Here is a 27,800-nt window from a genome sequence, read left to right as displayed (position 1 = left end):
AAAAGAAAAGTAAAGTGATCGTGAAAGTCAAGAGGATTCATCCTCTGGAGACAACAAACGTCTGATCAAATCCATTCAACAGTTGTGGAGATATTTCAGTGTGAGACCACACTGTCCTCCATGGAGCCACGCTGCAGGTATTTAATCATAATGGTAACTGCATAAACACAACCTTAATTAATATCAATCAATATCATATATTATTCAAATATTGACTTAAAGTATTTTGTTACCTTTTAGATTATTTTTGAAAATAATCCAGAGAAGAAAACCTGCACAAAGACCAAATTTATTGAACAGTTGACAGTAGTAGTCCGACTTTTTACCCCTATCGTTAAACTAAAAATATATTCTACAATATTCTACCAGTCACTTCATTTAACAAAAAGGCAGCCATGTGAAAGATGTAATAACTAATACGACTATACAGTAAATCAATCATGGCAGATAAGAGGCAGAAAAAAAGCTGAACATTTTCACCCCCCACCCCAAGTACCCTCATCCCATGGAACTCATGCCAGAGTCTGTCCCACTTAAAATAGGAAGTCAGTCATCATGATAATCAATGCAAACATAAAATATTCTGTTTATACGTCCAAAACAAATCCTCTCAGAGGGAACAAAATAAAAACTCATATTTACATCAGTGTATATCACAGAACACTACACAGCTCATTTCCTCTGTTATAAAACAACAGCAAAAGTCAATGACATGGAAAAATACATCAGCACAGCTTTATTAGCTCAGATAAACATTTGGAGAAGGTCACTCAAGCAAATGGACTGAACAGAAGATCTCCCTTGTGGTCAGATGGATGTTTGGCCCAATAACAACACAGATCAATACATCTATAGCCAATAATGTTAAATGAGTGGATATTCTGCCGATAAAATGTGTTTCTGTTTCTACATGAAAAGGTGAATTGATGTTTTTAAATTATGCTTCAAACAAATAGATTTATTACAAAGAAAAAACAATCACATGTTTCACCAGGTCAGTGAGTGTGGCTCCAACTGACTCCACTCGATTCTCAGTGTATTCGTCAGCTAATCCATTGAGTGATGACATCATCACATATGCAAAACAGCAATGTTCCCAGTGACCTTCACATTTTGAAAGGTTGAAAGTGACAGCCTTTGACAGGGTAAGGAAATGCTGAACTGTTTTAGAGCCTCGTGGATTACACCGGCAGTCTTATAGGATTAGGAAATACACCAAAGTACGTTATATTAAAAATATATATAGGAAGGTGTCTGATGATGAAAGGTTGCACTGATCAAAACCAATGCCCAGTCCACAAATTTGTTCATCTCATAAAATGTAATAAAAATTTAAATTGCACGTAAGCAAAGGGATAAACAATTCTTTTTTCTGGCCATAGTGGAAACATTCATTTGGTAGCTGTCATCGCTTCCGGGGTCATTTGCCGTATATAGATGTGTGTCCTCTGTGTTCTCCTTTTTCTGCTCACCAGAACAATCCTTGTCAATCATTTCCCATGAGTGGCTGGTTTTTCAGTGGCCTCCGTGAGAGTATCTGGCGTAACCGTTCTCAGGATACAGAGACAGCTCCTCTGTGCTGCTCAGCCCGTTGTCAAGCTCTGAAAGAGACGACAGACGTAAAGGAGTCTGAAAACATTATAGTGTTTTCTGCTGTTGAACCTCTAGTTGCTTCTTGCTGAAGAACAGCAAGCACATATTTATCCAGTCAATATGTGGGGGAGTTAGTTACACAGCCAGACGATAAAAAGATCAATGGGTTACGTTGAATTAGTTATGAACTAGAAACACTGTTAACAAAGAAGTCGGCAAAAAAGCTTTTATGTTTCAGTCCCCCTAAGATTGGAATCAGTTACCTTCAAACATCCGTTTGCTTTCATCTTTCACTGTATTTAAAAATGTTTTGCTTTCTTATCTCAAATTTGACTGTCTATGTTTTCAGTAATACAATTCACCATGTCACTATTATTTTTCTTTTACAGATGGATACATTTTTCTCTTCTTTTCTTTTTTCTTTATTTATTTATGTATTTTTTCTCCTTTCATGGCAAAAATAGAGTGTGAGGTAAAGTGACCTTTGACTTCTAAAATCGAATCAGTCCATCATTGAGTCCAACTGAATGTTTGTACAAAATTTCAAGAAGTTCCCAAAATGCGTTCGTGTTCACAAGAATGGGACGAACGGATGGATGTACACACAGACGGACGGATGGACGTACTGACAGACGGATGGACGTACTGACAGACGGATGGACGTACTGACAGACGGATGGACGGACTGACAGACGGATGGACGGACTGACAGACGGATGGACGTACTGACAGACGGATGGACGGACTGACAACCTGGAAACACAATGCCTCCGGCCACTGGCTGTCGCTGGCGTGGAGGTGTTAATACCAAATAGGGAGATTTTTGGCTCATTTGATTAATTTTGATTTTTGGGGATGGCTACAGGGTAGAGTGGTTGTTCTCCAACCAGAAGGTCAGCGGCTCGAATCCCAACCCTTGCCGAAGTGTCCTTGGGCAAGAGGCTGACCCAGAATGGCCCCTCATAGATGTTGAATGCACTAATTGGAAGTTGCTTTGGATAAAAGCGTCAGCTACATGACGAGCATCCGTTTATTTTGTACAAAGTGTTTAACCATAGTTCCTTAGTGTTTTCATTCCCTCTTCCAAAGGATCACATACAGCAAAACCTCCATGTGGTTGTTTAGTAAATACAGATAACACTGATTCACTGGCACCTATAGATACAACTCGAGCACCACCCTGTGCTGGTGTTAAAAACTGTGCACAGGCCGTCTCCCACCTCTGATTTGCATTCACATCCTTGTTATCCTGTTGTGAAACTGTATTGTTTTGCATGTTTTTTCTGTCCAGTTAAACCAGATCAACTGTATTTCCGGGTGTGAATGAGCTCCACCTGAGAATATGAGCTTCTCCTTCATGATGTTGACATCGCGACTGGTCCGTCGCCCCACCGCGCTCAGCATGATCTGTTCAGGGTTATAGGTCTGCATCCCGCTCAACCGCCACCTGTTACAGCAAACAACATCGCAAGCACACGATTCCACCAGTGTTATTACACCTTTTTAAATTCAGCTGTAGTGATACACACGAAATAAACATTTAATGGGGCCACACTGATGTACAAGAGGTAAACAAGTGCAGGGGAACAAAGGGAGGGAGTTGGCCCCTGGGTGTTGGGCAGAAAAAGGCACGAGGAGGACAGACGAGGAGGCAGAAACAAGGAGCAAGGCGGTGGCAGCAGTTACCTGATCATATGATAGCTGACAGATGCCAGGGGGCAGTGGAGGAAGGTTGCATGCAGATCAGGCAGAGCACAGCACAAAGAGGACAGGAAGAGAGTGAGAGGTTAGAGCACGGAGGAGAAACGTGCAAACATCCAGGAGACAAAAGACATGAGGAGACAAAGAAAAAAAGTAAAGAATGAACAGTCAGTGTAGAAGCAGCAGACAGTACAAAGGCCAAAGGTCAGCTCAGATCCAATCAGACTCGAGCAGGTTAGGTTTGGTTAATACTGAATATAAGTGTATTTAGATCACATTTGATTAAACAAAGAACAACTGACATTTATTATCATTTCTACTCAACAATGATACCAACTGTGTCCACAAAAGAAGAAAACAATGGATAATATATTAATAACACTGATCAGCCACAATAAAAAAAAATAAAGACCTGTTTCTGCTATTGAGTGTAGCTTTTAAATGCTGTGAGCAACACAAATTAAAAAGAGCATTCACCTCCACTGTGCTGGAGCTGAGGCAGAGGTGCATATCTGAAAACCACACGACAAATCGAAACTATCCGCATGGTGAGATACCGCACAAAACTTATTTTGCATTTCTTAGTTATTTGCATGAACTGAGCCTTTCATTCCAACTGGTTTTTACTAATTTGACAGAGAAATAATATTTGGCCTGTTTTTCTTTATTTAATAGTTATTTTTAAAGGCCTGGAGAAGCGAAAAGAAAGACTGAGAAGAATGAACATGACTTTGTGCTGGAAGTATCCCTTCTATTTAAATTTAAATTTGTATTTGTTATTATATATTTCGACTTCACGATTCTATTAATTCTCTTGCCACCATTCAGATTGTGACACCCATGTGTCGCGACTCCCAGGCTGGGAACCATTAAATTAAATTATTTTATATATACCTAATTATGTGCCATGAAGTAAATACATGCTTTATATAAATGCTTCAAACCAAATACAGAAATACTCATTGAGAATGAATATGATGACTGTTTCGACAGGTGCGTGAATACTTTAAATGTATGTTCAGTAGTTGTCAGTGTATGTCTGTGATTTTACACATGATGATCACAGTCCAAACTGCACTTACTTCTGGAAACAGAAAATCCCTATGACGATGGCGATGGACACCAAGTCTGAAGCGATCCAGATGAAGCCATAAGCGTACTGGCTCTGCAAGACAAGTCAAAAAGAGGTAGTTCCCAGTCAGCACCACTGGAGGTCACCATCCACACACACGCATCCTGAAGCTAACTGACTAAAGCAAAAGCATGTTGGACACTTGTTATATACAGTCTGTGGTTGGACAGCTGCTCTTCGGTTCAGGTCCGTCCTCTTGTCTCAGCCTGTGTCAGACTCTTTCCCAGGGTCCTGTTGTTGTCCAACTCCACGCTGAGCTCCCTCATATTTCTCTGCTTCCTTGCCCTCGAGCCTTGCTGGGCCCTCGTCAGTCTCTGTCCTCTCTCCTGCTGTCCTCTTGTCTCGCTGTGTGACCTTGTCAGTCTGTGTGTGTGTGTGCGCGTGTGCGCGTGTGCGCGTGTGCGTGTGTGTGTAAGAGAGAAAGAGGGGAGAGCTGTTTACCATGAGCCAGATGGGGTAAGGCACCTTTCGGAGGACTTGAGGGGCATCAGAGGACACAGAAGGCACCCCGCTACACCACAGAAGGGAGTAGAGCCAGGGCTCATTCACTGGGTACACGGTCACACTCACATTATTGGTCAGATACTCCCTGAGAGAAGGAAAAATACGTGTGAGAGCTGGAAATAAAGCCCCTCCTCCTTTCACCCATAGTCACAACACTCTGCTCTTACTTTATGGTCCAGGAAACTATTGCAACTTATTAAAATCAATAAAAAATGATTTAGAGAATCGGACATGAAAAGTAGTGGTGTTTCTACAGCAGCGACAGTAAAGTTCACAACAGCAGAGTCACAATCAACTCAATAATGAGACTGGAGACAAATCATTCATTAGACAGTAACAATCCTCCTGTCGGACCTCTGTCCTCCTCTCTTTGTCCTCCTTTCTATCCTTGGTCATCCTCCCTGTCCTCTGTCCTCCTGTTTGACCTCTGTCCTTCTCCCTTGGTCCGCCTCTCTTCGTCCTCATTTCTATCCTGTCCTCATGTCTGACCTCTGTCCTTCTCCCTCTGTCCTCCAACTTTAACTAAATCAGCCTACCAACATGTAGGTATATTCTGTGTTTTCAGCCTAATGCATCATAAACTAGAAGGGTACTCAGAGACCGTACACCTCTGCCAAGGCCCAGCAGTCCCCTCATTAAATTACACTACAACTAGCTTTTTATTTAGATCTGCACCAAATGACACATACTCATTAACATGAGTCCTCTAAACATACTAGACTTTTTTTCTTTAAGATCCATGAATTGTTCTCTGAGAAATCAATAAAAATATTGAAAAATGCCGTCTGTCGCAATGGTAAAGAAAACCTGGATCTGCCCCCCGGATGGTGGATTCTATCCTGACCTATACCACCAAGTTTTGTGGTGATTTGTCCTTTAGATTTAGCTTAATCCTGCTAACTAACTAACTAACTAACTAACTAACTAATGTTGGTTTCTATTATTGACAGCCAGGACATAAGAGGTAGAAGGTGACCTGTGATCACAATGGCGGTGTCCAAAAGATCACTCACTAATCACTATATAGTCCACTAGATTGAGTTCGCCATTTGGTAGTGCTGTCTGAATCTTACATTTTTCCTACCCTATGTAGTGCACTTATTGTTTCCCACAGTACGTCGCTGATACCATCATGCATTGCGCTTGCGGCCAGAGAGACGAGAGGAGAGGGGGAAGCAGGAGCGGCCTAACACACCCCTTTCATACAAATGTAAATACGAGCAGTATAGTCATTCAAAAATGCTTTTACCTTAAAGTAATAATACTAAGTGACAAAATAAACATTCAAAATGTATAATGGGATTTCCCACTGGCCACCGTTGTTGTTGTTGTACGTCATATTACTTCGACAATGATGTGTTCCCGGCACAGAGAAAATGGAGTGTCCAAAAGCGTTTTTTCCTTTCCAGTTGAGCTCACTATATAGTCCTCTATAAAAAAGTCACTATAGAGTGAAGTAAGGAATAGTGGGTGATTTTGGACACAGCCAATGTAAATTGCCCACCTGACCTCACCATAGGTCGTAGAACTGTTGTGGGCCTCAGCCCCCTATGGTCCACCCACTGCTCCCACAGAGGACTTTAAACACAGCCAGGTTTTCAATAGGTCTCTAGCCCTACGGTGGGTCTAAGGTCCCCCCCCCCCCCTTTTTAAACATCATTAAACTTGTAGTCTTCCAACCAACACTGACTCAAATGGCATCGCCAGAGGACAGTAATCAGACTTCACACTAATCCTGCTGCCAAGCAAGTGTTCATGTGATTCACGACATCAAAGCTGCAAAATATCCAGAGGAGATTTGAATTGATATTGTTCACATGCTTGTTTACCCCCTCAAATTTCCACACACATAATCAAGCAGATTACTGGCTTTTTTCAGTGGGTTACACTCAGCCAGGTGGAGACCAAGTCAATGCTCTACATGGAAGTCATTTTGAATGGCTGCAGTAGACTTATAATTACTTACAAAGTAAACATCTATGTAAACTTCATGAGAGAGAAGTCAAAACGTGTCAGATTGTGCTCGAAACCACAAACAAAGCTGTGTCTCCTCTCCATAGTCTTTAGCAGTGGCTGCTTGCTCTTACTGTATGTCTCTGTGGCTGGCCTTGCTATAGTGGAGGGTCAGGCTTGTAATTCCCCTCTGCCTTATCTCCTCCAGCGACAGCTTCTCAGTTGTAGTCTGCTGAAGCCCTCGCACCCTCCCCCTGTCTGTGTCGGGGGTCCACGTCACCTGGCAGAAAAACACAAGACGTGGAAAGACCCTTGGTCAGACAGAATCCAGTGTGTGCTTCATATTTAGCAGAATTCTGCAGTACAAAGGTGTTCCTTGTAGGATTTAAAATATCAATATGATGTTAACAAATTATCCCTGCAGCAGTTTTCTGCTGAAACATCAGTGCCCTCTGACTGTTTTGTGCCATAAAGCAGTTTTCTATATAATCCCTTCTGGCAATCTGCTCAGTAACAGTTGTTTATACATGATTTATTAAGGTTGGAGCACTACAAGCAGCACCTTTAATTTATCAAAGGATGATTACGGAGAGACCTACAGTCCTCACCCGCTTATGGGAAATCCCGGCTTTCTGCACGGCCCACAGCGTGTCCATGAACCAGCTCCGGGAGCGCGGGTGCTCTGGTGGAGGTTTGCGGACGTTGAGCAGTGCGGAGCTGTTGGCCCTGGATGCCAGACGCAGCATCTCCACCAGGCTGCAAACCGTCTGGGTGCCTATTTTGCCACGTTCCTTCGCTGTCAGGGTCTCAACTGTCCAGTAGGGGTCACTCTGGAAGCAGGGAACAGCAACAGAGAAAAAGACACTGAGGTAAAATGGCTTTTAACATAAACAATGTTGTGTTGTGATTGATGCAAGCATGAGAAACTGTTTGCACATAATATAGTAAATATGTAGAGCTAATTTCTTCCTTGCTTGTTATTCACATTATTTATGTTTTATATGTTTACAAAGACAGCACATGTCTGTTCTTCATTCAACAAATCAAATTCAACATTATATTTTTTATATTGTTTGTGTATACATTTGCCCTTTGTCTTTCTCTTTCTAATATCACAATTTGACTAAAAAATAAATGACATCTTTTACATATGTATTTCCAAAGCAAACATTCAGTTTTAGTATGTTTAATCTTTTATGACCTTTATTTCTAAATTTACCCACTGACCTTATATTTAATGACTGCAAATTATTGTCGGGTTAAATTCCTTGAAAAATCAAGTTCATCCATATAACACTTAGATATTTCTATTTCTTTATTATACTGGTAAATGTTCACTACATTTTATACCCACTCTTCTGAACAAATACTAAATATTCATTGTATCACATTTTAGACAATTTCACCACTATTCATAACAAAATATGGTGGATGATGTGACAAGGGAAAAAGTAATTTTGTAGCTGTGGTGCATCAACCAAATGAATGTGAACTGAGGTGAAGAGGATTGTTCAGTACCTCCAAAAACCACTGGCCAGCGTTTAGAGAGCGAATCTCTGTCCAGTTGAAAAGAGCGGCATCATCAAACTGTCTGGCTGGAAAGACCTTAGTGACGTCTGTGGTTCGCCTCAACGTGCGGTCTCTCATGAGGAATGGAACTCCATCCACACTGGGGGGAGACAGCGGTCAGAAAATGTTGTACTTTAAAATCACTTGTTTTGTCTCATTAAATTCAATCACTTATAGTAAACAATACGTGGGACTTGGGAATTAATTGAATGTAAATAAATGACTCAGGAATAAAATGTTATTAATGTGTGATGAATAACCTGATAGTGACGTCGGCCTCCAGGGAGCTGGCTCCCTGCTGCAGGGCTCGGTTAAAAGACACCATGGTGTTTTCTGGAGCCAGCTGGAGCAAAGAGAGGACAGACAAGAGCACAGGGGGAGGGTGTAGAAAAACACACATCAATGGGCCGTGATAGAATTATAAAACAACATATAAATGGAGAAACATGATTTGTTGAAATCACAGATTGAAATTATTACAAAGTGAAACCAAAAAGGGGACATAACTCAGATCCGTTTGAAAGTATTCCAATATAGAAATGTAGGCATTCCTATGAAAACAGCAAAAACAATGTGATTCCATGTACAATCTGAAGTAACTACAGAACCAAAAACCAAACCACTAAAAGAAGCTACCTTGAAGTTGCAAATGTGAGAGAATTAACTTTACAAAGTCACAGCAAAAATTAGAACAGGCACAAAAATTGTTCTGATATTGATCTCCATTATTTGTGTGTGTGTGTGTGTGTGTGTGTGTGTGTGTGTGTGTGTGTGTGTGTGTGTGTGTGTGTGTGTGTGTGTGTGTGTGTGTGCTGTGAACATCACTCTACATTTGTTCACAGCTAGTCATCAGGAATTTGCTTGGCCAGCTGTGAAAGGAAAGTTCAATGTGTTGTTGACGGTCGAGCTCTGTGAGTAACACAACAGGCTCATTCTGCTGTGGAAAACAAACTACAGAGTCAGATGCATATTCAATCCTTGAGCTCTACATAAACTGTTGTCGTGTTGTCATAAAATCATCAAATCACACTAATCCAAATAGTTCAACATCATTATCATATTTTATTCCACTTCTCCAGAGCATCAGCAGGAAATGAACACTTGACCCGCTGCAGCAGTGTCATCCCCACAGAGCTGCACACCATCGATCTGAACAGTTAAGTGGATCAGACAGTGAGGTCTGGCGAAGCCCCAACTCACCATGGGAGCTCCCCGTCGACCGATGATGTCTGGCCGAGGTCTGAGGCTGTGGCGGTCCATGATGCAGGGGCAGGTGAATGTGAGCGGTGCTAAATAGACAGCCAGGAGGATGATGACGTAGATCAGCAGCACCAGCACCTGGAAATCTAAGAGGGAGGAGAAGAAGGTTTTAGAGTCACTTTATTCTTTATTCTTCTGCTCATCTCATATACATATTGTGAAAAAATGCTAACTTTTTTGTTGTGGTTTGGAGAACTCTGTTTAGGGGTAGATAATTAGCTAATGCCAGATAATTCAGACAATTGCAGGAAATCGCAGAAAAATCTTTTTAGCATTGGTGTGTCTGAAATATCTTTGCATGAAACTCAAATATTTATACCTGATGGCACGTTCTACTGGAGATAGTGTTCATTTCATTCACAAAAAATGTGATGAAATAAATTAGTAAATTATCTATTTAAAAAAAGATGAGACACTGACAAGTTTAAAAATAAAAAATAACCTTTTTCTCTATATTTATATCTACAAAATAAAGTATTACATAAATTAAATTTAGTTTTTTTATTTGCAAATGTAAACGTACCACCAACCGTGCCAGCCTGTACCAGACTGCTGCACGCACATTAACAATATGACTGTGGAAAGTTGGGCAACATTCACTTCGGGTTGACATTTTAACCTGCTTCCAATGTAATAAAGCCTGTAGTAACATATATTTGTAACTTATTTAAAATGCAATCATAAAAATGATCTTTATCCCTTATGTGGAAATAGAAAACAGACATTTTGCCTCATGGATGACGTTTGGAAATAACAGCATTGACTTACTGGATCTCTCTCTGCGGACCACATACCCAGCTACCAACCAGCTAAAAGCTGTGACTGTCGCCAGGGCACCAATGTGCAGGAATGGTGCTGTGGACTGGCAACAAAACACAGTTATAAATCAACGTTCATTAAATGATGGTTACTTATTACAGACAACAGAGAGTAACTTTGAAGACATTTAGATAATCAACACATATCTCAGAAATATGGTAACAATCAGAACTCTTAATGATTTGTTAACAGAGGAAACAGAAAAAGAAAAGATTGTTATGTCTCCTATAAAAAAAAACAAATATGTGAATAACAGATGTTGGTTTATATGTTTTTTCATCAATACCATGTTGCTGACTCACTTCAGAACGAGGCCTAACATTGTAAATACACCCTCTGCAGCCATTGTTGCCACAATTTGGTTATGTCTGTCATGTCATTACTTTGTGCAAGATTTTAGTGTAGACAGGGTTTAAATGACTGGAAAAGAAATAGTAAGGTTTTTTAGAAAATATAAGAGATGATTCATCTCCTCAAAAACCTTTGCTAAGAGATATAATACAAATCATCCACATTATTACATGCTTAGCTGCTGAAATCCCATTTTCTCCACCTGATCATCCCACCTTAAATCTCTTATTTAAAAGATTTATTATAGACTCTTTCATAAAGTACAGTTTCAAACCAGTGTCACTATGTCACTGTTACATATGTAATTCTATTCAACATGTAGAAAACTAAATAAGTAAAAGCATAAATGCAAAATGAAAACGTGCAGCGAGCTTATGGCCGTCTCATTTTGATTCTACACCAACCTGCAGTGACACGAGCAGGATGTCCCACTCATCTCCCCATATGTCATCAACGGAGACGACACCAGAGATAGTGGTGAGCAATGTGGCCAACACTCCGATCTGTGGAAATGAGACCAGATTCATGAAGTCAGCTTTTGATTGGTGTGTGGAGCAAATTCATATCAACAGCGTAAGATGTAAATCACAGCACCTTGTGAACCCAGAAGAGATTCAGCTGTTGGCCCAAGGATATGTGGAAAAGAGCTAATATCTGAAAAAGAACCAATTTTCAGTAAAAGGTACCTTAAGTGATCGATAATCAGGTCTGCTGACATTTTGGGATTAGAAGAAGACTGTTACCAGTAAGAATGTAATATAGCTGAATCCCACAGTGGTGGACGCGAGGATGGGGATCGTCTCATCCCTCCATTCTCCAGAGCGGTTGTAAACTGACCTGTGGACAGAATAGAGATGACTGATCTGTGCTGATGTTACGGAGAAACTTTGCCTTGTTTGACTGAGGAGGAGGAGAACTGACTCACCAGTTAAACTCGTTGAAATCATTTTGAGCCACCAACCAGAAGTAGGCCCAAAAGAGAAGCAGGAGGAAAGAACTGCACAAGATGATGAACCAGGTACACTCCCACTGGGAAGGAAACCACAAAGGACAGTTAACTAACTGAATTTGAGTTTCCTGCTGAATCCCGTATCAGGAAGAAAAGAAGCTCTGAGAAAAAAACAAGCAGCTATAATCAATATTTTCATGTCAACAAGGGATTAGGTTATTATGTGTGGGTTGTAGTGACAGAACCAAGTGATAATTATCATCTGAATCTGAGGTTCCCCTCAGGACAAAGGAGCCACACAGCAGTTTTCATCTCGCTGCTTTATGTTGTGTTATTTTTTAAGGCCAATTGATTAATCTAAAACATCCCTGATATGAACACTGCCATCTTGTGCATTTGGAGCAGGAGTCTGAGCAGCAGCGATTGTGGGATGAGGCCTCGGCAGCCAAGTCGATACACATGTCAATCCCAAGTCTCAGCTGTCAATCATGATGTTTGCGTATTAAATAACTAATTAAAAGCAAAACTTACTGGCAAAATGAACACTTGAACATACATCAGTGTAATAAGAACTAACTACTCTGCAATCATTTGTCCATATTGCCTCGTGACAGCTTATGAATAATAAACAGAGCAGTGCCGCTGGAAATAAAGTAGATAGTAGCCAATAGTTCACGTGAGATGACAATAGGACATGAGGAAGAAATCTCAACAATGGCAGAACTTTTTGAGGAGAGACTTTAAGAGCTTTTAAAAAACTACAGGCAGCTTCATGATGATACTTTGCCCAGGCACTGGTAAAAACAGCTGCTTTTGCCTTTTTCTTAAGAGGTACATAAGCACAGCCTCTTCCCCTGTCGCCATGTTTGTTGTAAGAAACTGTCGACTTTAAACTGTCCTAACAACCAAAGTGAAGGACACATGGAAGTATGTGGACAGTGATTGTTACATTTTTTGAAAAGGATGTATCTCATTTCACACTAATGCCACTTAAAATGGAGGAGGCTGGATTCATGACCTATACTGCAGCCAGCCACCAGGTGGCGATTACGATGCTTTGGCTTCACTTTTGGAGAGCAACCATGTTGTCCATCTTTATATATAGTCTATGATCCACTCTAACAGCGACGGTTCCAGATGCAGTAGGCAGCTGTCTTCAGCAAGAAGCCTCCAACATCCCTTGGTTGCTCAGCACTACTCAGCTGGCAGAAACTTTTAGCTTCTAGTTGGAGCACAGAGTGGGCATAAATCACAGTGAAATTACCTCATTTCGAGTCGAATATGAATGTCGGGGCTTGCAGATACTTGGATGACACCACACAAGCCTAAAGGTCAACCAGAATTGGCTAAGCTAGTGGACGTGAGCATTTCTGACAGTCCCTGAATGCATCAGCGGCCATTTAGGCTTTAAAACACGGTGTAAATGACCTTGTTTAGAGTCGAATGTGAATGTCGGGGCTTGTGGACACTTGGATGACACCACAGGAGCAGTATGGAGGCATGTTATGTTTGTTTTCTGTTATTTTTTTACGTCTGAAGATAAGCACCTAATATCTTCAGTTGTATTGGAATTGGCTGCTACCTGGCTGCTACACTGTTTACCAATGAAACTCCAGCAGTGTTTTGTGGACTCAAACACCTCACCCACCCCTCCATCGGCATAGGGGTGAGTAGATAATGAGTGAACTATTCCTTTAAAAGGAGTCAATTTCGTAACAAAGTCAAAACATATTTCAAAAAGATGAATTCTTTTATTTAACCCCTTACTGTAGGGCCTCCTGTCTTGAAATATGGGGCAAAGGTATGGAAGTGAACGTGTGCAGCTCTCAAGGACTCTTCCCTTCAGTAGTTAACAGGATTAGCAGCTAGTGCCATGCGAGGGGAGGTGAAGAATATGATAGGCAAGTCAACAGATCCAATGAACACTGATCAGCTTTGCACAACACTGTGCCTGGACTAACCTCTAGCACCGGCTTATATAAGAGGCTGGGGGATCATTAGATGGGTGTGCAAGTGAAGAGCAAATGGCCGCACTGATCAAGCTGTGGTCTAAAGCTTGTGAAGGGTCCCTCTGTTAGTCAGGAGAGGAGAGTGGATGCAAACGTATCATAGAATACGATTTAATTGAATGAGTGATACAGTCAGTAAAATATGACAGGGTATGACAAGTTTCAGGGGCTGTTTTTAATTGGCTTAGCACTTGGCCGTCAGGTGACTGCTACATGACCATGAGGCACTGTGCCAGAGTCACGTTGTCAATTTAGCTCATGCAAACAAACAGTGGTGTGAATATCGCCAGTACAGTCTTCACAGATGTTACCACGACGGCCTTTCTGTACAAGTCCATGCTAATACAAATAAATCAGACCACTTCCCATAATGCTGTACTTCAAAATATGATTCCTCCCCTGGTCAGTATTTCTATCCTGGTATCTTCTCCAGCTCTGGTGGGCTTGAACTGAAGAAAAAGTATCTGTACCATGTGATGCAATGAGTATGTATGTGAATAAACCATTTTTTAAAAACTCTGTTGTCTGTTCTTCTAGTCTCCTTTGAGAGTTCTTGTTTGGTAGATTAGGATTCCAGTGTCAGAGGGAGGGTCACCAGCAGGGTCACAGGAAGGCTGTGACTAACAGGTGAAGTAATCCCTGCCTGAGGAAATCTCCTTGGTGAAGAAAATGGTGACGAAGAGAAGCTTTGTCCTCAGTAACTACTGTCAAAGTTCAGTTTAGCATGGCAGTAAGTAAGATCAGTGCCCAGCTGCTCCTCTGGGAGAGTCCTCTCTGCATCCACCAGCACAGCAACCCTACATGTGACTATGGACACTACAGACAGGGAATGTTGGTGATACTTAAAATTAGGAGACTGGCATAAAAACAGATGTGCTCACTGTTTTTTAACTATTGTCATGATGTCATACATTTCATTCATTCATTCATTCATCCACATCACATTTTCCATCCTTTAGCAGGCAACTGTCCCTGTGCTGAATCCTTTATTTTCAGAGGAGATGCGTGATTTCTGACACTTTCTCCTAAATCCTGATCTATGTGCTGACTTCACCCCCCGACCACCCTCTGCTGATAAATACCACACAGACTGGCCTGTGTTAGACAAGGTCAGTGTCAGCAAATACACATTTGTCTGTATTCAGGATTAAAATACAGACAAATTAACAAATGATCATTAATGCAGAATATCTAATGTGGATAGTGGACATACAGTGTCATTTTTCTTTTTAATTTGCAGTGGTTGAACAAAGTGTAACGGAAGTCGAGAATTCAACCACTGATTATACTGGTGGTTCATGAAAGTGTAACAATTACCTGAATCCTCTGCAGTCAAGTTGCATATTATATGTTGAATCATTAAAATCGAATTATTAATTGATTTTCGGGAAAAACAAAAAATAGACAGTTAACTGCAATCAGTAGAACAAATACCTCATCCATGATTCTTTTCCATTAACCATCTTCTCGGAAATCAGTGACAACTTCAATGAACAATGTTAAAGAAAGTGATCTGGATCCACACCAAATATTTTGGGTTCTTCCCTGACCCATAACGCACCATGCAGCCAAATTCCGTTGTAATCCACCCCATAGCTTTTGTCTAATCTTGTTTAAAAACAAACAAACATACAGACCATATCTATTAAAGCCTTTTAAAACCTGCATTAAATGACTTTTGACCACCTCTGGGCTATGTAACTCTTTATCTGTTACATTCTCCACTATTCACCAGCCAGCCACCACATTGTGTGTCTGCTGCTCGTCAGCTAGTGTACAGTCATCAGAGCTTTTATCCTGACAATGGCTCCCGCCTGCTGCAGCACGAGGAAGGCTGCTGGAAGGCAATGAGAGTGAACCACAACATTAAAGTTGCAAGTTCTACAACCATAACAAGGGACCTCATCACATCAAACACATGCATTTTATTCAGTGTTAATATTAAAATATTGATTACTTCAGCTTTAAATAGTCATACACACCAATGTATACCATCAATTCTCCTGAAGTAAAGTCATATTGCTGTGGACCATAAAGCCAAAGTGCAGAGTAACCACTACACAAAGAAGCAGAGGTTCTGAACTGATCATTTCTAAAAGAACATTGAGCCTGAAACACAGTTCAGTAGAACCATTGAGGCTTAAATTCAGCCTGGATTAAAACAATGACTGTCTGTGATAAAAATCATTCACACATCACAGCACAGTGCTGCTGCAGCAGTGTAAACTGACAGGAATGGTGCATGGCCTTCCCCCTTTAAGTCTCTGTCTCCTATCAAATACTGAGCTCATGACACTATGTAAATAGATTGGATAGAGAGATTTGATAGACGGACAGACGGACATACAGATAGACGGACATACAGATAGACGGATAGACAGATAGACGGACAGATGGATAGATGGATAGACGGACAGACAGATAGACGGACAGACAGATAGACGGACAGACAGATAGACGGATAGACAGATAGACGGACAGACGGATAGACGGACAGACAGATAGACGGATAGATGGACAGACGGATAGACGGACAGACAGATAGACGGATAGATGGACAGACAGATAGACGGATAGACAGATAGACGCACAGATGGATAGACGGACAGACAGATAGACGGATAGATGGACAGACAGATAGACGGATAGACGGACAGACAGATAGACGGATAGATGGACAGACAGATAGACGGATAGACGAACAGACAGATAGACGGATAGACAGATAGACGGACAGATGGATAGACGGACAGACAGATAGACGGATAGACGGACAGACAGATAGACGGATAGATGGACAGACAGATAGACGGATAGACGGACAGACAGATAGACGGATAGATGGACAGACAGATAGACGGATAGACGAACAGACAGATAGACGGATAGACAGATAGACGGATAGACAGATAGACGGACAGACGGATAGACGGATAGACAGATAGACGGATAGATTAATGTGTGTTTGTATTTTTTCCTCTTGGTCAGCACATTCACAGTGCTCGATTCAAACATTTCGTAAATGGAGTCATTTATGGCCGAGCCACTGGCTCTTTGTGATAAATCGTCCAGCAGCAGGAGCTGCGTCTGTCTGCTCAGTGTGTATCCAGCACAGCTGGGTGTCTGGATCTGCTTTACACATCCAAACACTGCCCCGATTCTGCTGCTCGCTTTATTGTAAGGATCGCTTTCCACAGTTACTAGGGCCTGGTCAAGAAGCCCCTTAAGAATGTAAGAGAGAAAAAATTAGGATGATATCAACGTCTTTAATGGATTTGTTTTTGAAACATAAAAAAAAATTCTAAAAGTAAACCTTGAATAACAAATTCATTATTAATTGCGTAAATAGATAAGAAAAAGGCTGTCATCAGTTTTTAGTTACATATAACAACTAGTTTATATTTGAATGCTTAAACCAAACAATACACGTCAATCCTGCACAACATTGTCCCGAACTCTTGAGTACAGACTTTTGAATGAACAGTCATTTATTTTCAATAAGTTCTTAAAGGGTAAGTGGCGTTACAGTAGCCTATAGGCACTACGACATGTAGACTGTGACATCGCTTCTTTGAAATCTTCATGGCATTCATTAAATTCCTCAGAAATATGTAAAAACACAGCAACATCAAAATAACGCGGTCAAAGCAATGGCACTCAATACAGTGCATATAGCTAACAGCCCAACAGTCTCCTTATGAAACCACATTTAGATTCACTAGATCCAGATTTCTATTAAGATCTGCACCAAATTCCACACACTCATAATATCAGTCCCCTAAACAAGTCTAATTTGTGTCATCAAGATTCAGGAAATATTCTCTGAGAAATCAATTAAATTTGTTGAAGAACGCAAAAATCTCTAAAGTTCAAGAAAGTGACAAAAAACGTCTGGATCTGCACAAAGATTGAATGGATCTTTCCTGATCCATCCATCCTTCCACCAAGCTGTGTGGTAATCTGTTCAGTAGTTTTTGTGTAATCTTGATGACAAAAAAAACAACCAACTAATAGACATGAGTGAAAACATTGAGTCCTTGAAGGAGGTATTTATGAATATCTATTTTAAAATAAATGGGACCAAGAGAATGATCTAAAAGGGAAATGCAATGTGCAAAATAGGAGCCTGTAATGCCACAATCAAAACGAGTGTAAGCACAGTGAGTTGCACGTGTGTTTGCTGCTGTGTAGTTTCTGTTGCCTTTCACAAAGCATGACCTATTCCTTTGGCCCTCACAACCACAAAATGGAAAACAGTTAATTTATCCCTGAGGTGTGGTCAGGTTTCAGTGCAGCCTCCGCAGGACTGTGCAGTCTCATTATCAGGCTCTACACAATATACAGAACAGTGAGCCAATGGACACACACACACACACACACACTTTACTCAATTGAGTCTTTCTTTATGTAAACGCTTGTCTATAGAGACCAACATTATCATATTCAACATATACATTTTTAAAAAGTATTGTTTTGGTACTAAAGGTATGCAACCTGTACAAATAACAAATACAATAGCGCATTAATTCAGTAAAATGTCACACCACTAAAAGTACAGTATCGCTACATTTAGTTGAGTTTATTAATGAAACAGCTTTTTCGGATTGTTATCACGAGGCGTTATCTTACCCTGGAGCTGTCGTCTTGGGAACGCTGGTAGCGTTTCCAGCGGCAACCATAGATCCCAGTGACAAAGGACACAAAGACCTGCTTCTCATAGACCTGTAAGGGTTGGTGTTTCACCATGCTCCTTCAGCCTCAACGCACCCCCAGTCCGTTAACATCCCACACAGGACCGGGAATCCTGCGGAGAGGATGAAGAGGTGTTACTGTGCTGTAAGGAAAACAAGCTCAGGGTCTGTACATACAATTACATTTTTCATCAACATGTTACGTGTCACGTCATGTTGCTGAGGTATACTTTCACACTATAGCCCTGAGCCTTGCTTAGACCGACAACACCAGTGAAAGCAAGTCAACAACGTATTAGTGAGTAATGTCTGGGACGCATAATATTATGGTGTATTCTTTACAGTCACTAGTCAGCCCTTAGCATTCTGTGGATTTATGCCTGTGGAAAAGTGGCAAATAGGCAGGGTGGGTAGTAACGCGTTACATCTACGCTGTTACATGTACTTCAGTAGTTATTTCAATAAATTGTACTTCTGAGAGTAGTAACACACTTCTCTCTACTTTTCCATGTCTATGATTTCTAAATTTTTACACTCAGCCGAGCGGACACAGCGATTTCCCTATGGGCCACACTGGCTGTGTGAGCGTCACGGCTGTCACGTGGATCTGCTGCATGTCACGTTTTTCTGTTGTTCACACAGGCAGCGTGTCTGCTGCGTGAGTTTTCTGGTATGATCGCTGTATTTCGTTTATAAAAATGCAGCTATATACGCAACTAAATGCCAGGAAACTATACTCTATCTTCCAATAACACTAAAAATCTTGTTAAAACAGCAGAAACGCTGTAGTGCTTTTACTTTGAAAGGGGTATAGGAAGTGTTGCACATATTTTGGTTTGTGAAACATTTAACAAATAAACATTAAAACTTTGGGGAAAGATCATTTTCATCTTTTCTGCCGTGAACCGTGCGCTACGCGGAGAAATTAGGCGACACCTCGATTCAAAGATGGAAGATGGATGTTTTTAAAACAAGTGGAAAAAGCAGAGTGAAGTGTTTATTACTGATTGGCTGGTGAATATTTCATGCCTTAAGTTATGTTACATATTTTCAATTGTAAAGATTGACTTTATTTAGTGGAGTTTGTTGTTTTTGAATGACTGCATCTAAGCCATTCCAGCAGGGATTGATAGTTTTTATATATATATATATATGTAAATTGTCTTTTATCCTGTTCTTTATATGGCACTGAAACAACACCATGTGCGTATATTCGTGCTCTTCACCCGTTTATCTTTTGACCAAGTTTAGAAGATGTATATCACATGGCATAAAATTATTTTGCTTAATTTATTGGAATATTATTGTTATTTTTGAATGTCAGTATCTTCCTATCTTGTGTTACATAGGTTAACATTTCTTAGTCAGGTTTGTTTTGGAAACTGAATGCATGTGCACACACAATGCAGGCTGCGTTTCCTCTGAGGATTCAGTGAAGGTTTTTTCTTGACGTTTGAAAGCAAACAGTGCTTAACAGCTTGTATTTTGGCATTTGCCTAGTTTTGAATATGTCACTTTATTAATTAGTAGTACTTTTACTTCTACTTGAGTCATTACAATTATAAAGTAACAATACTTTTACTTGAGTACTGTTTGTTACTCTACCCACCACTGCAAATAGGCATTGGTAGTTAGGTATATGGTATGACTGAAGATTGTCAGTAAAAAACAGTCAGATGGATACTTCATGTTACTCTCAATCTCACTCGTGCCTCAGAGAAAAGCTTGTTGCCGTGGTGGCAGGTAAAAATGTCTTGGCACAGGAGGGGTTGTATGTTCTATACTTTCTGGAAGAGCTGCTGCTCTGCCTTGTCTCTTTTTACTGGTTCCTATATTATTCAAAATAGATATTTTTCACTTTTCATTTCACTTTTCTAAATCTGTATATTATGTAGACATAATTGTGAAATCATTTTAGTTAATGTAACCTACAGAAATGTGTGTGTTGTTTATATGTCTAAAGAAAAAGCCGGAGCATTGCTCGTTTGATGGTGTGACTTTATGGATGTGAGTCTATTAGTGGGTTGGTTCTTTCATTTCATTACAATCCCGAAAAGGATTGTAATGAAATCATGCACAGACATCTGTGATCCACAGAGGATGAATGTATGATTTTCATGATTCTGACTTTTCAGATTGATGCTTAACTTTTTTTCAAATTAAAAATAAGTGAATTATTTATCAAAATGTAAAAGAATTGATTCATTCAAACTAGAATAGCATTTAGAGGAGCACAACCCTGAAACAGTCCCCTTAAATTCAATCAAGCTGCACCAAATTGTATCCACTCATAGACAGTCCCATAAATATGGGTGATTTTTATCATCTAGATCCATGATCTGGGATATTGATAAATGTTGATAAAACGCATTATCTCACAGTATTAAAGAGAGTGAAAAAGGTTCCTGAATCCGCCCCAGGATCTGCACCAAAATCTTATGGGTTCTTTTTTTGTTTGTTTGTGCTTTATCTGTCCAGTAGCTTTTGTGTAATCTGGCTAACTATCAGACAAAAGAAAAATGATAACATAACCTCCTTGGTGGAGAGGAACTATAGAATGGCACTCAGTAGAATGCGTACCACCACAAAGGCTCAACAGTCTCCTTAAATTCAATCAAGCCGCAGCCGATTGCTCACACTGATAGATCTCAGTCCTGCTTGAAAAACAAACAAAAGCAAATACACCAAAATCTCACGATGTTAAGGAAAGTGATAACAATTTCTGGATTTGTCACTTTTCCCTGATCTGCGCCAAAATCAAATGGCTCTTTTCTTGGCCCATGTCGCATTCTTCCCCCAACCAACCTGTTCTGTGTGCTTGCAGAGTAAAAATGCTCCCTCGGAGTATGGTTTCGCATATTGTTTTTTACATATGCAATATCCTATGCCATATCTATCCCTTCACAAGCTTTGGTGGAAATCATTTCAGTAATTATTGCATAATCCTTTTGACAAATAAATCAACAGACAAATGTGAAAAAATAACCTTTTTGTGGAAGGAAATGAAGTTGAGTGTTTCACGTTTCAGGCTAAATACATGTATCACAAGATGATTAACTGCTGAAGAACATAATTGATTGTACAAATGGCTGTGATACAGATTCAGCCAGCAAACCAGTAGTATTATTTGTTCTTATTGTTTCATATTTCAAGACACACATAATCTAATTTATTTTATAAAAATAAAAAAAGAGGATGAGCCTGAAAATGAGAAATTTACCGGGCTTAAATCCCAAACCCTGAAATATTGAGTCAAATTGACTGACTTGGAGTAAACGGGCAGACTAATGGGCAGCAGATCACCTCTCCTATTATCTGAACCAAAGTCAAAATTGGACCTGGAAAGAGAGCACGAGGTCATTCTGCCCGCTGGCTGATGTTAATGCTGGCATAGACTTGGAAAGAGGGGAAGCTACAAGTGTCACCGCTGGCAGCATTCATACCACATGACAATAAAAGGTGGATAAAGCTACATCTTTGACGCAGCAGTCATAGCCATAGCGACTATAGCACTGTGTCCAAAAAACAAGGTCTCCTACAAATCAAGGAGAGCACTATGTTGGTACAGCAGGGGTGGAACTGCAGAGGTGCAATTTTAAAAGCTCACCCTGATCCTCACAGCACTTATGAAAACAGAGCCATTTGGTGCTGTTGACCCCACAGTAACCACCACCATGACCATGGCTAATCCCCTGCACCAACCCAAGATCATGAGGTTTTTTAAAATACTATAGCCTCTACACTGAAAACCAAGCTCAGGTTAAATAAAATGTTGGCCATTTTATTGCCTAACTGCTTCGAAAGGCAATTTCCGAAGCAGATAAAGGTGTATTAAGGCGTGTTTCCAAGTGAACAGTCCCCAACAAAACAAACTGTTCCTTTGTTCTTATCTCTGAGCGGAGAAATTACAACGTGACGGGGGGGGGGGGGGGGGGGGTGTACTAACATTCGGTTTCCATGTGACTCAGAGATTTTTTTTTAGAGAATCAAAAGGGTAAACACTGGAACAAACCTTAATTTGACACGCAGATGTCAGCTGTTTTGCCTTTGAAACCTTTAAACTGATGGCGTTGCCAGAGGAAAAGTCAGGGAATCAAATAAATAAATCATTCAATTCTATTTGAATGATCTTGAAAGATATTTCAAGATCCTTTAGATCTGACATAATTCATCCAATAACTATTTCTGGACCAAAGTGGCTGACTAGTAAACCAAACTGCCAGACCACCATAGCCATCTCAGATATTAGGCCACATGCTGCCAACAAATGGGCAGTGACTATAAGTCAATTTGTTATTTGCTGAAGAAAAGATGGATCAAATAATTAATAATTATCTGTACAGGTGGTCTGGGATGCATGTGGCCACATTCTTTTCACTTTGTGAACACAAGGGCGTTCTGAGCCACATTAAAGGACCTACATCCTCTGACCGGCTGCAATTTCATAATGACCTTAACTATCAACACAAGAAGGGCACATGGAGAGAGGGCATACCTTTCGCTAAGGCTTCAACAAATATTGCTATGTTAAGGAAGTAAAAATAAAACTTTGGTCTGCCCCTAAATCAAATCCGCTCCAAAAGTTAGTAAACATCCAACAGCCAGCTAGCCTGACGATATGTGCCCCAACCAGTATTCTCGTGTAAAGTTGGTCAGCGTTGACATCTTGTCAGCAAAACTTGCTTTGGGCTCAACCTGGCCAAGAAGTGAACATTTTTCCAGCAAATCTTCAAAGAAAAATCAATCATATAGTTGTCTTTCATTGTTGCACTAAAATAGAATTAGAACATGTAGAAAGAGAACCCTTATCCAACCTTGTTGGTTCATGAGAGTCACATGTTGCAGGACTTATATTATGTATTGTAATATCCATCATGTGTCCAGTTCGGGGTTTTCTCAAGGGATAAGTCAGTGTTTGTTTAGGATTCTAACCTAATCTATACAACAGTGTTCAAAAGGAGGAAGCTCGCAGGTCTTCATCCTTTCACTGTTGACTGGTTATTACATGGAAACTCCCAGGCCTGAGGGAGCCCTCGGCTGCATTCAGAGGAGTTGGCGGATTCCCAGCATTCACATCCTGACCCTATCCTCAAACAAGGGCCAACTGGAGCTGAAATCACAGGGGCCTGATTCCAGCCAGGTTGGTCTATTGTCTCTGTGGCTTTTTCTAACATGGTGTTATTGTCACAGGGCCAGTGATAACTCCACATTAAAAGCATATATACTCAAAGGATACAAAGATGAAAAAGCCCTCTTTTCATATTTGGTTTGTCTTGTCCAGCAACCATGAACTGGACTAGAAAGAATTAATAGAGGTTGCTAATTTATGTGGATAAAAAGTAATCCAGGTGCAGAAAGGTGTTTGTGTTTGATATTCATACAGATTAATAATGCACAGATATTAAGATGTTTTTTTAATGAAGCAAAGCTCTATGGCTAATGAGGGCAATAACGGCAAGAACGCTAGTCGCTTGTATCCAGGCAAACATGGAACCATTACTGGAAGGAACAAGTTTACCTGGAACACTATTCAAGATGAATCTGTCATCCTCAGGTACAATCCCTCTGAAGGAATGTCATCAACACACAATATTTACAGTATAACCACTGTGGGCAAAAGCACGCACACAATTCTGAGGCTATTGCGCATAAAAGCTGTTAACGTCAATAAATGCCAGTGTTGATGAAACTACATTTGTGGTGTTGGCTGATTTGTCAATGTACCCACTGTCACACCAACTGTTGATTGGTCTCCAAGAACCTAAGCACTATTGTCTGTATTCATTTTTGATGTAAATTCCATTGGTTTGTTTACAAACTGTGTACATGGTAAATTGTCTGTATTATAGAGCTTTCACAATATAGATTTCTTTGCCATTCACCCATTCACACACAGTCCAGCACTTTCTTAATCAGCAAACCAATCACACACACACACACACACACACACACACACACACACACACACACACACACACACACACACACACACACACACACACACACACACACACACACACACACACACACACACACACACACACACACACACACACACATCAAACCGCTCTCACTCCTGAGCCCCAGCCGTCCCAGTATCTCTTCACTGCTCATTTTATATCTGCTCCTGGTGCATTTACAACATTTACAAGCCCCTCGTAACATGGTGAAGAAGGGAGCTCTCAAACGGTCACTTGAATTCACCTGTGCTCTGCCTACACATATGACACAGCTCTCTGTTGTGGGTTTCCATTGACCTCTCCCTGGGCTGGCTTCAGGCCAGTTTCCTCTCATGAACCTGTTGCTGTTTACCTGAGAGGACTTTACTACTCTCTAACTTCCCTGCCAACTTCCAGCAGTAACCTGGTTAGGTACTGTCACCGAGCTGATGAGGCTCCAGACGCCTCGCCGTGTCAAAGTTGTCAGTGGAGTTAGAATCCTGCGCTCATTGAATAATAATACAATAATCCATTAAGTCTCACCCAACCAACTGCCACAGAGCCTCTGCCATATCCGGCTATTATTAGCCTTTTATCTCGGTCACTGTCGCCTCTTTCCAGGCTCCCATCGTCCAATCCTTCATGAAATTTACATTTGCATGCATTAATAATATCCTTAATCTTTCAATGGATTTAGCCAAAAATAGAGTTTCCATTAGTGCCACGGGCTCATTATCCACACTGAGTGAGGAGGTATGAGGGCACAGACTGGAAACAAAGCTGCCGTCGCAGCCAATGAGCTTTTGTCGTCAGCCATGTGTCCGTGAGGCGGCCAGAAGACATGATTCTCCTGTTAGTGAAAGTGAGAGCTGTTCTTAGGTCCTGCACATCATCAGCCAAGCAACACAGATAACGCTGCAGGAGGACCCTGGTACACAGAGAGATGACAGGCGACTGGTGGTCAGACACTGTATGTCTGCTACTAATCACATTTGTTGAGGACAAAAGGAGAGAGCTATGTGATTAAAGCTTGATTTGTTTGCCTTGCAAAGATGATGATGTCACCACTCAGTTGCTCAAATATATTTACCTTTTTTAAAGTTAAAAACAGGTAAATGAATCAGCCTTTAGATACTTTCATCATGTATAAACTTTACATTGGTAATACTTTTTTATATTCGAATATAACATTTAGTGAAGGGGATGACTAAATCCATCCATCCATCCATCATCTAGCCCTTATCCTCTTGAGGGTCGTGACAGGAGCTGGAGCCGATAACAACTGAATTACATGCAGCACACAAGGGCAACTTAACATTTAACTGCCTGATTTACCGCCTCACTTCAGTTTACCATGGTCACCATCAGCGAAATGTTGAATGCATGATGGGAAATGGAGTCATAACAATCTTGTTGATCGTGGATTACGATAACAGTAGTAGCGCTGCTCCCTTCATCTCCGTCAGACATTTTCTTCAGGATACATACTTTAAACATTGATCCACCTCTCCATCTATGTCAGACACTGTCTTTTCTTATCAATGTTGTAAATGTTGTTATTTGCTACTCCACTACATGTAGCAGTTCAATGGGTTTAATAAAAACATTTTTAGTAGTCTTGACTTACTCTTGAAGGTTAAGGGCAGAGGTTGTCACATCTTGTTAAGCCTTATGAGGCAAACTGTGATTTGGGAATATGGGTTATAAAAATGAAATTTGAATGATTGATTGAACTTGAATGAAAGTCCCCTGATTATCTGCTCACCACTATGCCGATTCCGGAGTCTTAGGGGTAAAAAGTGTTGCAGCCAAATCCAATACAAGTGAAGTCAATCGCGACATCTTCTTCCATCGGCATAGTGGTGATTAGATGATGAATGAATTTAAATGTTTTGGTGAACTATCCCTTTAAATTAAAATGTGAAAATAACTCAATTTATCAACCAACAAAATATTAATAAGCTGGTGAATATTTAGTGCAGTCTGTTCCTTGAAAACCACAAACTAAACCTATTTTCTAATGCACATGTAGGCCTACTCCTGCTTCTGTAACTTTTTACACTATATACAGACATGTGTATTCCTGCTTTGTATGCTTCTATTCCATTCTATACGTACACATAACAGGGTAACACACTGATCCAGCTCAGTGATGTATATTTTTGGGGTTATTCTTGTGCACACCTGACGCCTATAGAGCAACTCACACAACAATCCGCTCTGCAGCAAGTGCCACTGTCAGGAGACAAATGTAGTTTCTCTTCCTTCATGCGACACATGCAGTTTGGGGGGGGGGGGGAAATCCTGTCCAACTGTCAACCGGATCGTCTCTATCAACTAAACACCCATGTGCCATGAGACAGACACAGTGCTGCTGCTGCTGAGCGCTCTGTGGTGCAATGGACCTTAATGAATATGTGTGTCTGAGTAAAAAAACACAGCCAGTGAGCAGACAGCAACTCCAAACTTCAGCCGAGTGATGGCCCAGCACCGCACGCAGCCCAGTGACAGCTCCGTGGATTAGGTTTGATGAAGATAATCCTGTGAAGTGCGCACAGACACTTACCTCCACCACAGACTGCTGCTCTTTTCCTTATGTCTCACGGCGCCGAGCTCGCAGGTTATTCTCTTATTTCCACGGCTGTTGACATCATGTCGCCTCTTCAATGCAGGACCACCACTGATGACAAGTCTGTAAAGTTGGGTCCAGCGGCACGTCGGGACACATCGGCCGAGGGAGCCGCTACTCGGACCGGAGAGAACAAGTTGTTTTAAAGTGGAGTGGTGTTTGAACAGAGGAGAGGACGGTGTCTCTCAGAGGAAGCCGGACCATCAGGGCTGCAGGAGACGAGTTAGAAAGTGTAATCCGTCACACACGGGGTGGGAGGAGCTGAGGGACACGCTGCAAAAAGTCTGCAGCTTGGAACGGAACCCTCCGCAGCGAGAGTGTGTTTAACACCGGTGCTTCTTACAGTGTGCACACTGACTGTCAGGTAAATCAACCTGAGCAGCAGGAAGTCAAATGATACCAACTCTTACTGCTCAGTTCACTGCGACTGATGCTCCTTACATTGTATTCGGGTTTTTTTTCAATGTGAAATGTCCCAATAAATTATGAACAGATTTGAAGGTTCACTTTTACAACTTTAGAAGTTCAACCTTAAAGGTTCAGTGTGTAAGGTTTAGGTGAAAGGGATCTATTGGCGGAAATTTCATGTAAAAATGTGTGTTTAATCTAAATTGTACAAATTGTTGTTTTCTTTAACCTAGAATGGGCCCTTTATGTTTAAAGGTTCAGTGTGTAGAATTTAGAAACATCTAGTGGTGAAG

At 40.8% G+C, this 27,800-nt stretch overlaps 1 protein-coding gene across 3 annotated transcripts; it reads right to left on the bottom strand.

Moving 5' to 3' along the window:
- Window positions 1-273: 273 nt before the first annotated feature.
- On the bottom strand, window positions 274-27,366 carry gdpd5a (glycerophosphodiester phosphodiesterase domain containing 5a). 3 transcript variants are annotated; one of them, XM_034607032.1, is made up of 16 exons: window positions 27,037-27,361; window positions 18,470-18,644; window positions 11,808-11,911; window positions 11,626-11,719; window positions 11,477-11,536; window positions 11,287-11,385; window positions 10,481-10,574; window positions 9,653-9,798; window positions 8,713-8,795; window positions 8,402-8,552; window positions 7,483-7,713; window positions 7,018-7,163; window positions 4,868-5,015; window positions 4,377-4,459; window positions 2,928-3,040; window positions 274-1,601 (listed from the first exon to the last, which is right to left on the bottom strand). In XM_034607032.1, exons 2-16 carry the CDS (start codon window positions 18,584-18,586, stop codon window positions 1,516-1,518), a joined length of 1,755 nt encoding a protein of 584 aa, XP_034462923.1. In that variant the 5' UTR covers window positions 18,587-18,644; window positions 27,037-27,361; the 3' UTR covers window positions 274-1,515. The 3 variants fall into 3 exon arrangements, with proteins under 3 accessions (XP_034462923.1, XP_034462924.1, XP_034462925.1); XM_034607033.1 differs by having other exon boundaries at window positions 7,492-7,713; window positions 27,037-27,360; XM_034607034.1 differs by lacking the exons at window positions 274-1,601; window positions 2,928-3,040 and adding an exon at window positions 3,074-3,294 and having other exon boundaries at window positions 27,037-27,366.
- Between the last annotated feature and the right edge of the window lie 434 nt (window positions 27,367-27,800).

The sequence above is a fragment of the Hippoglossus hippoglossus genome, chromosome 14 (genome assembly GCF_009819705.1).
Source record: "Hippoglossus hippoglossus isolate fHipHip1 chromosome 14, fHipHip1.pri, whole genome shotgun sequence".
In the NCBI taxonomy this organism is placed as follows: Eukaryota; Metazoa; Chordata; class Actinopteri; order Pleuronectiformes; family Pleuronectidae; genus Hippoglossus; species Hippoglossus hippoglossus.
The sequence above is the reverse complement of the archived record's forward strand: the minus strand, read 5'-3'. Positions and strand labels throughout refer to the sequence as shown.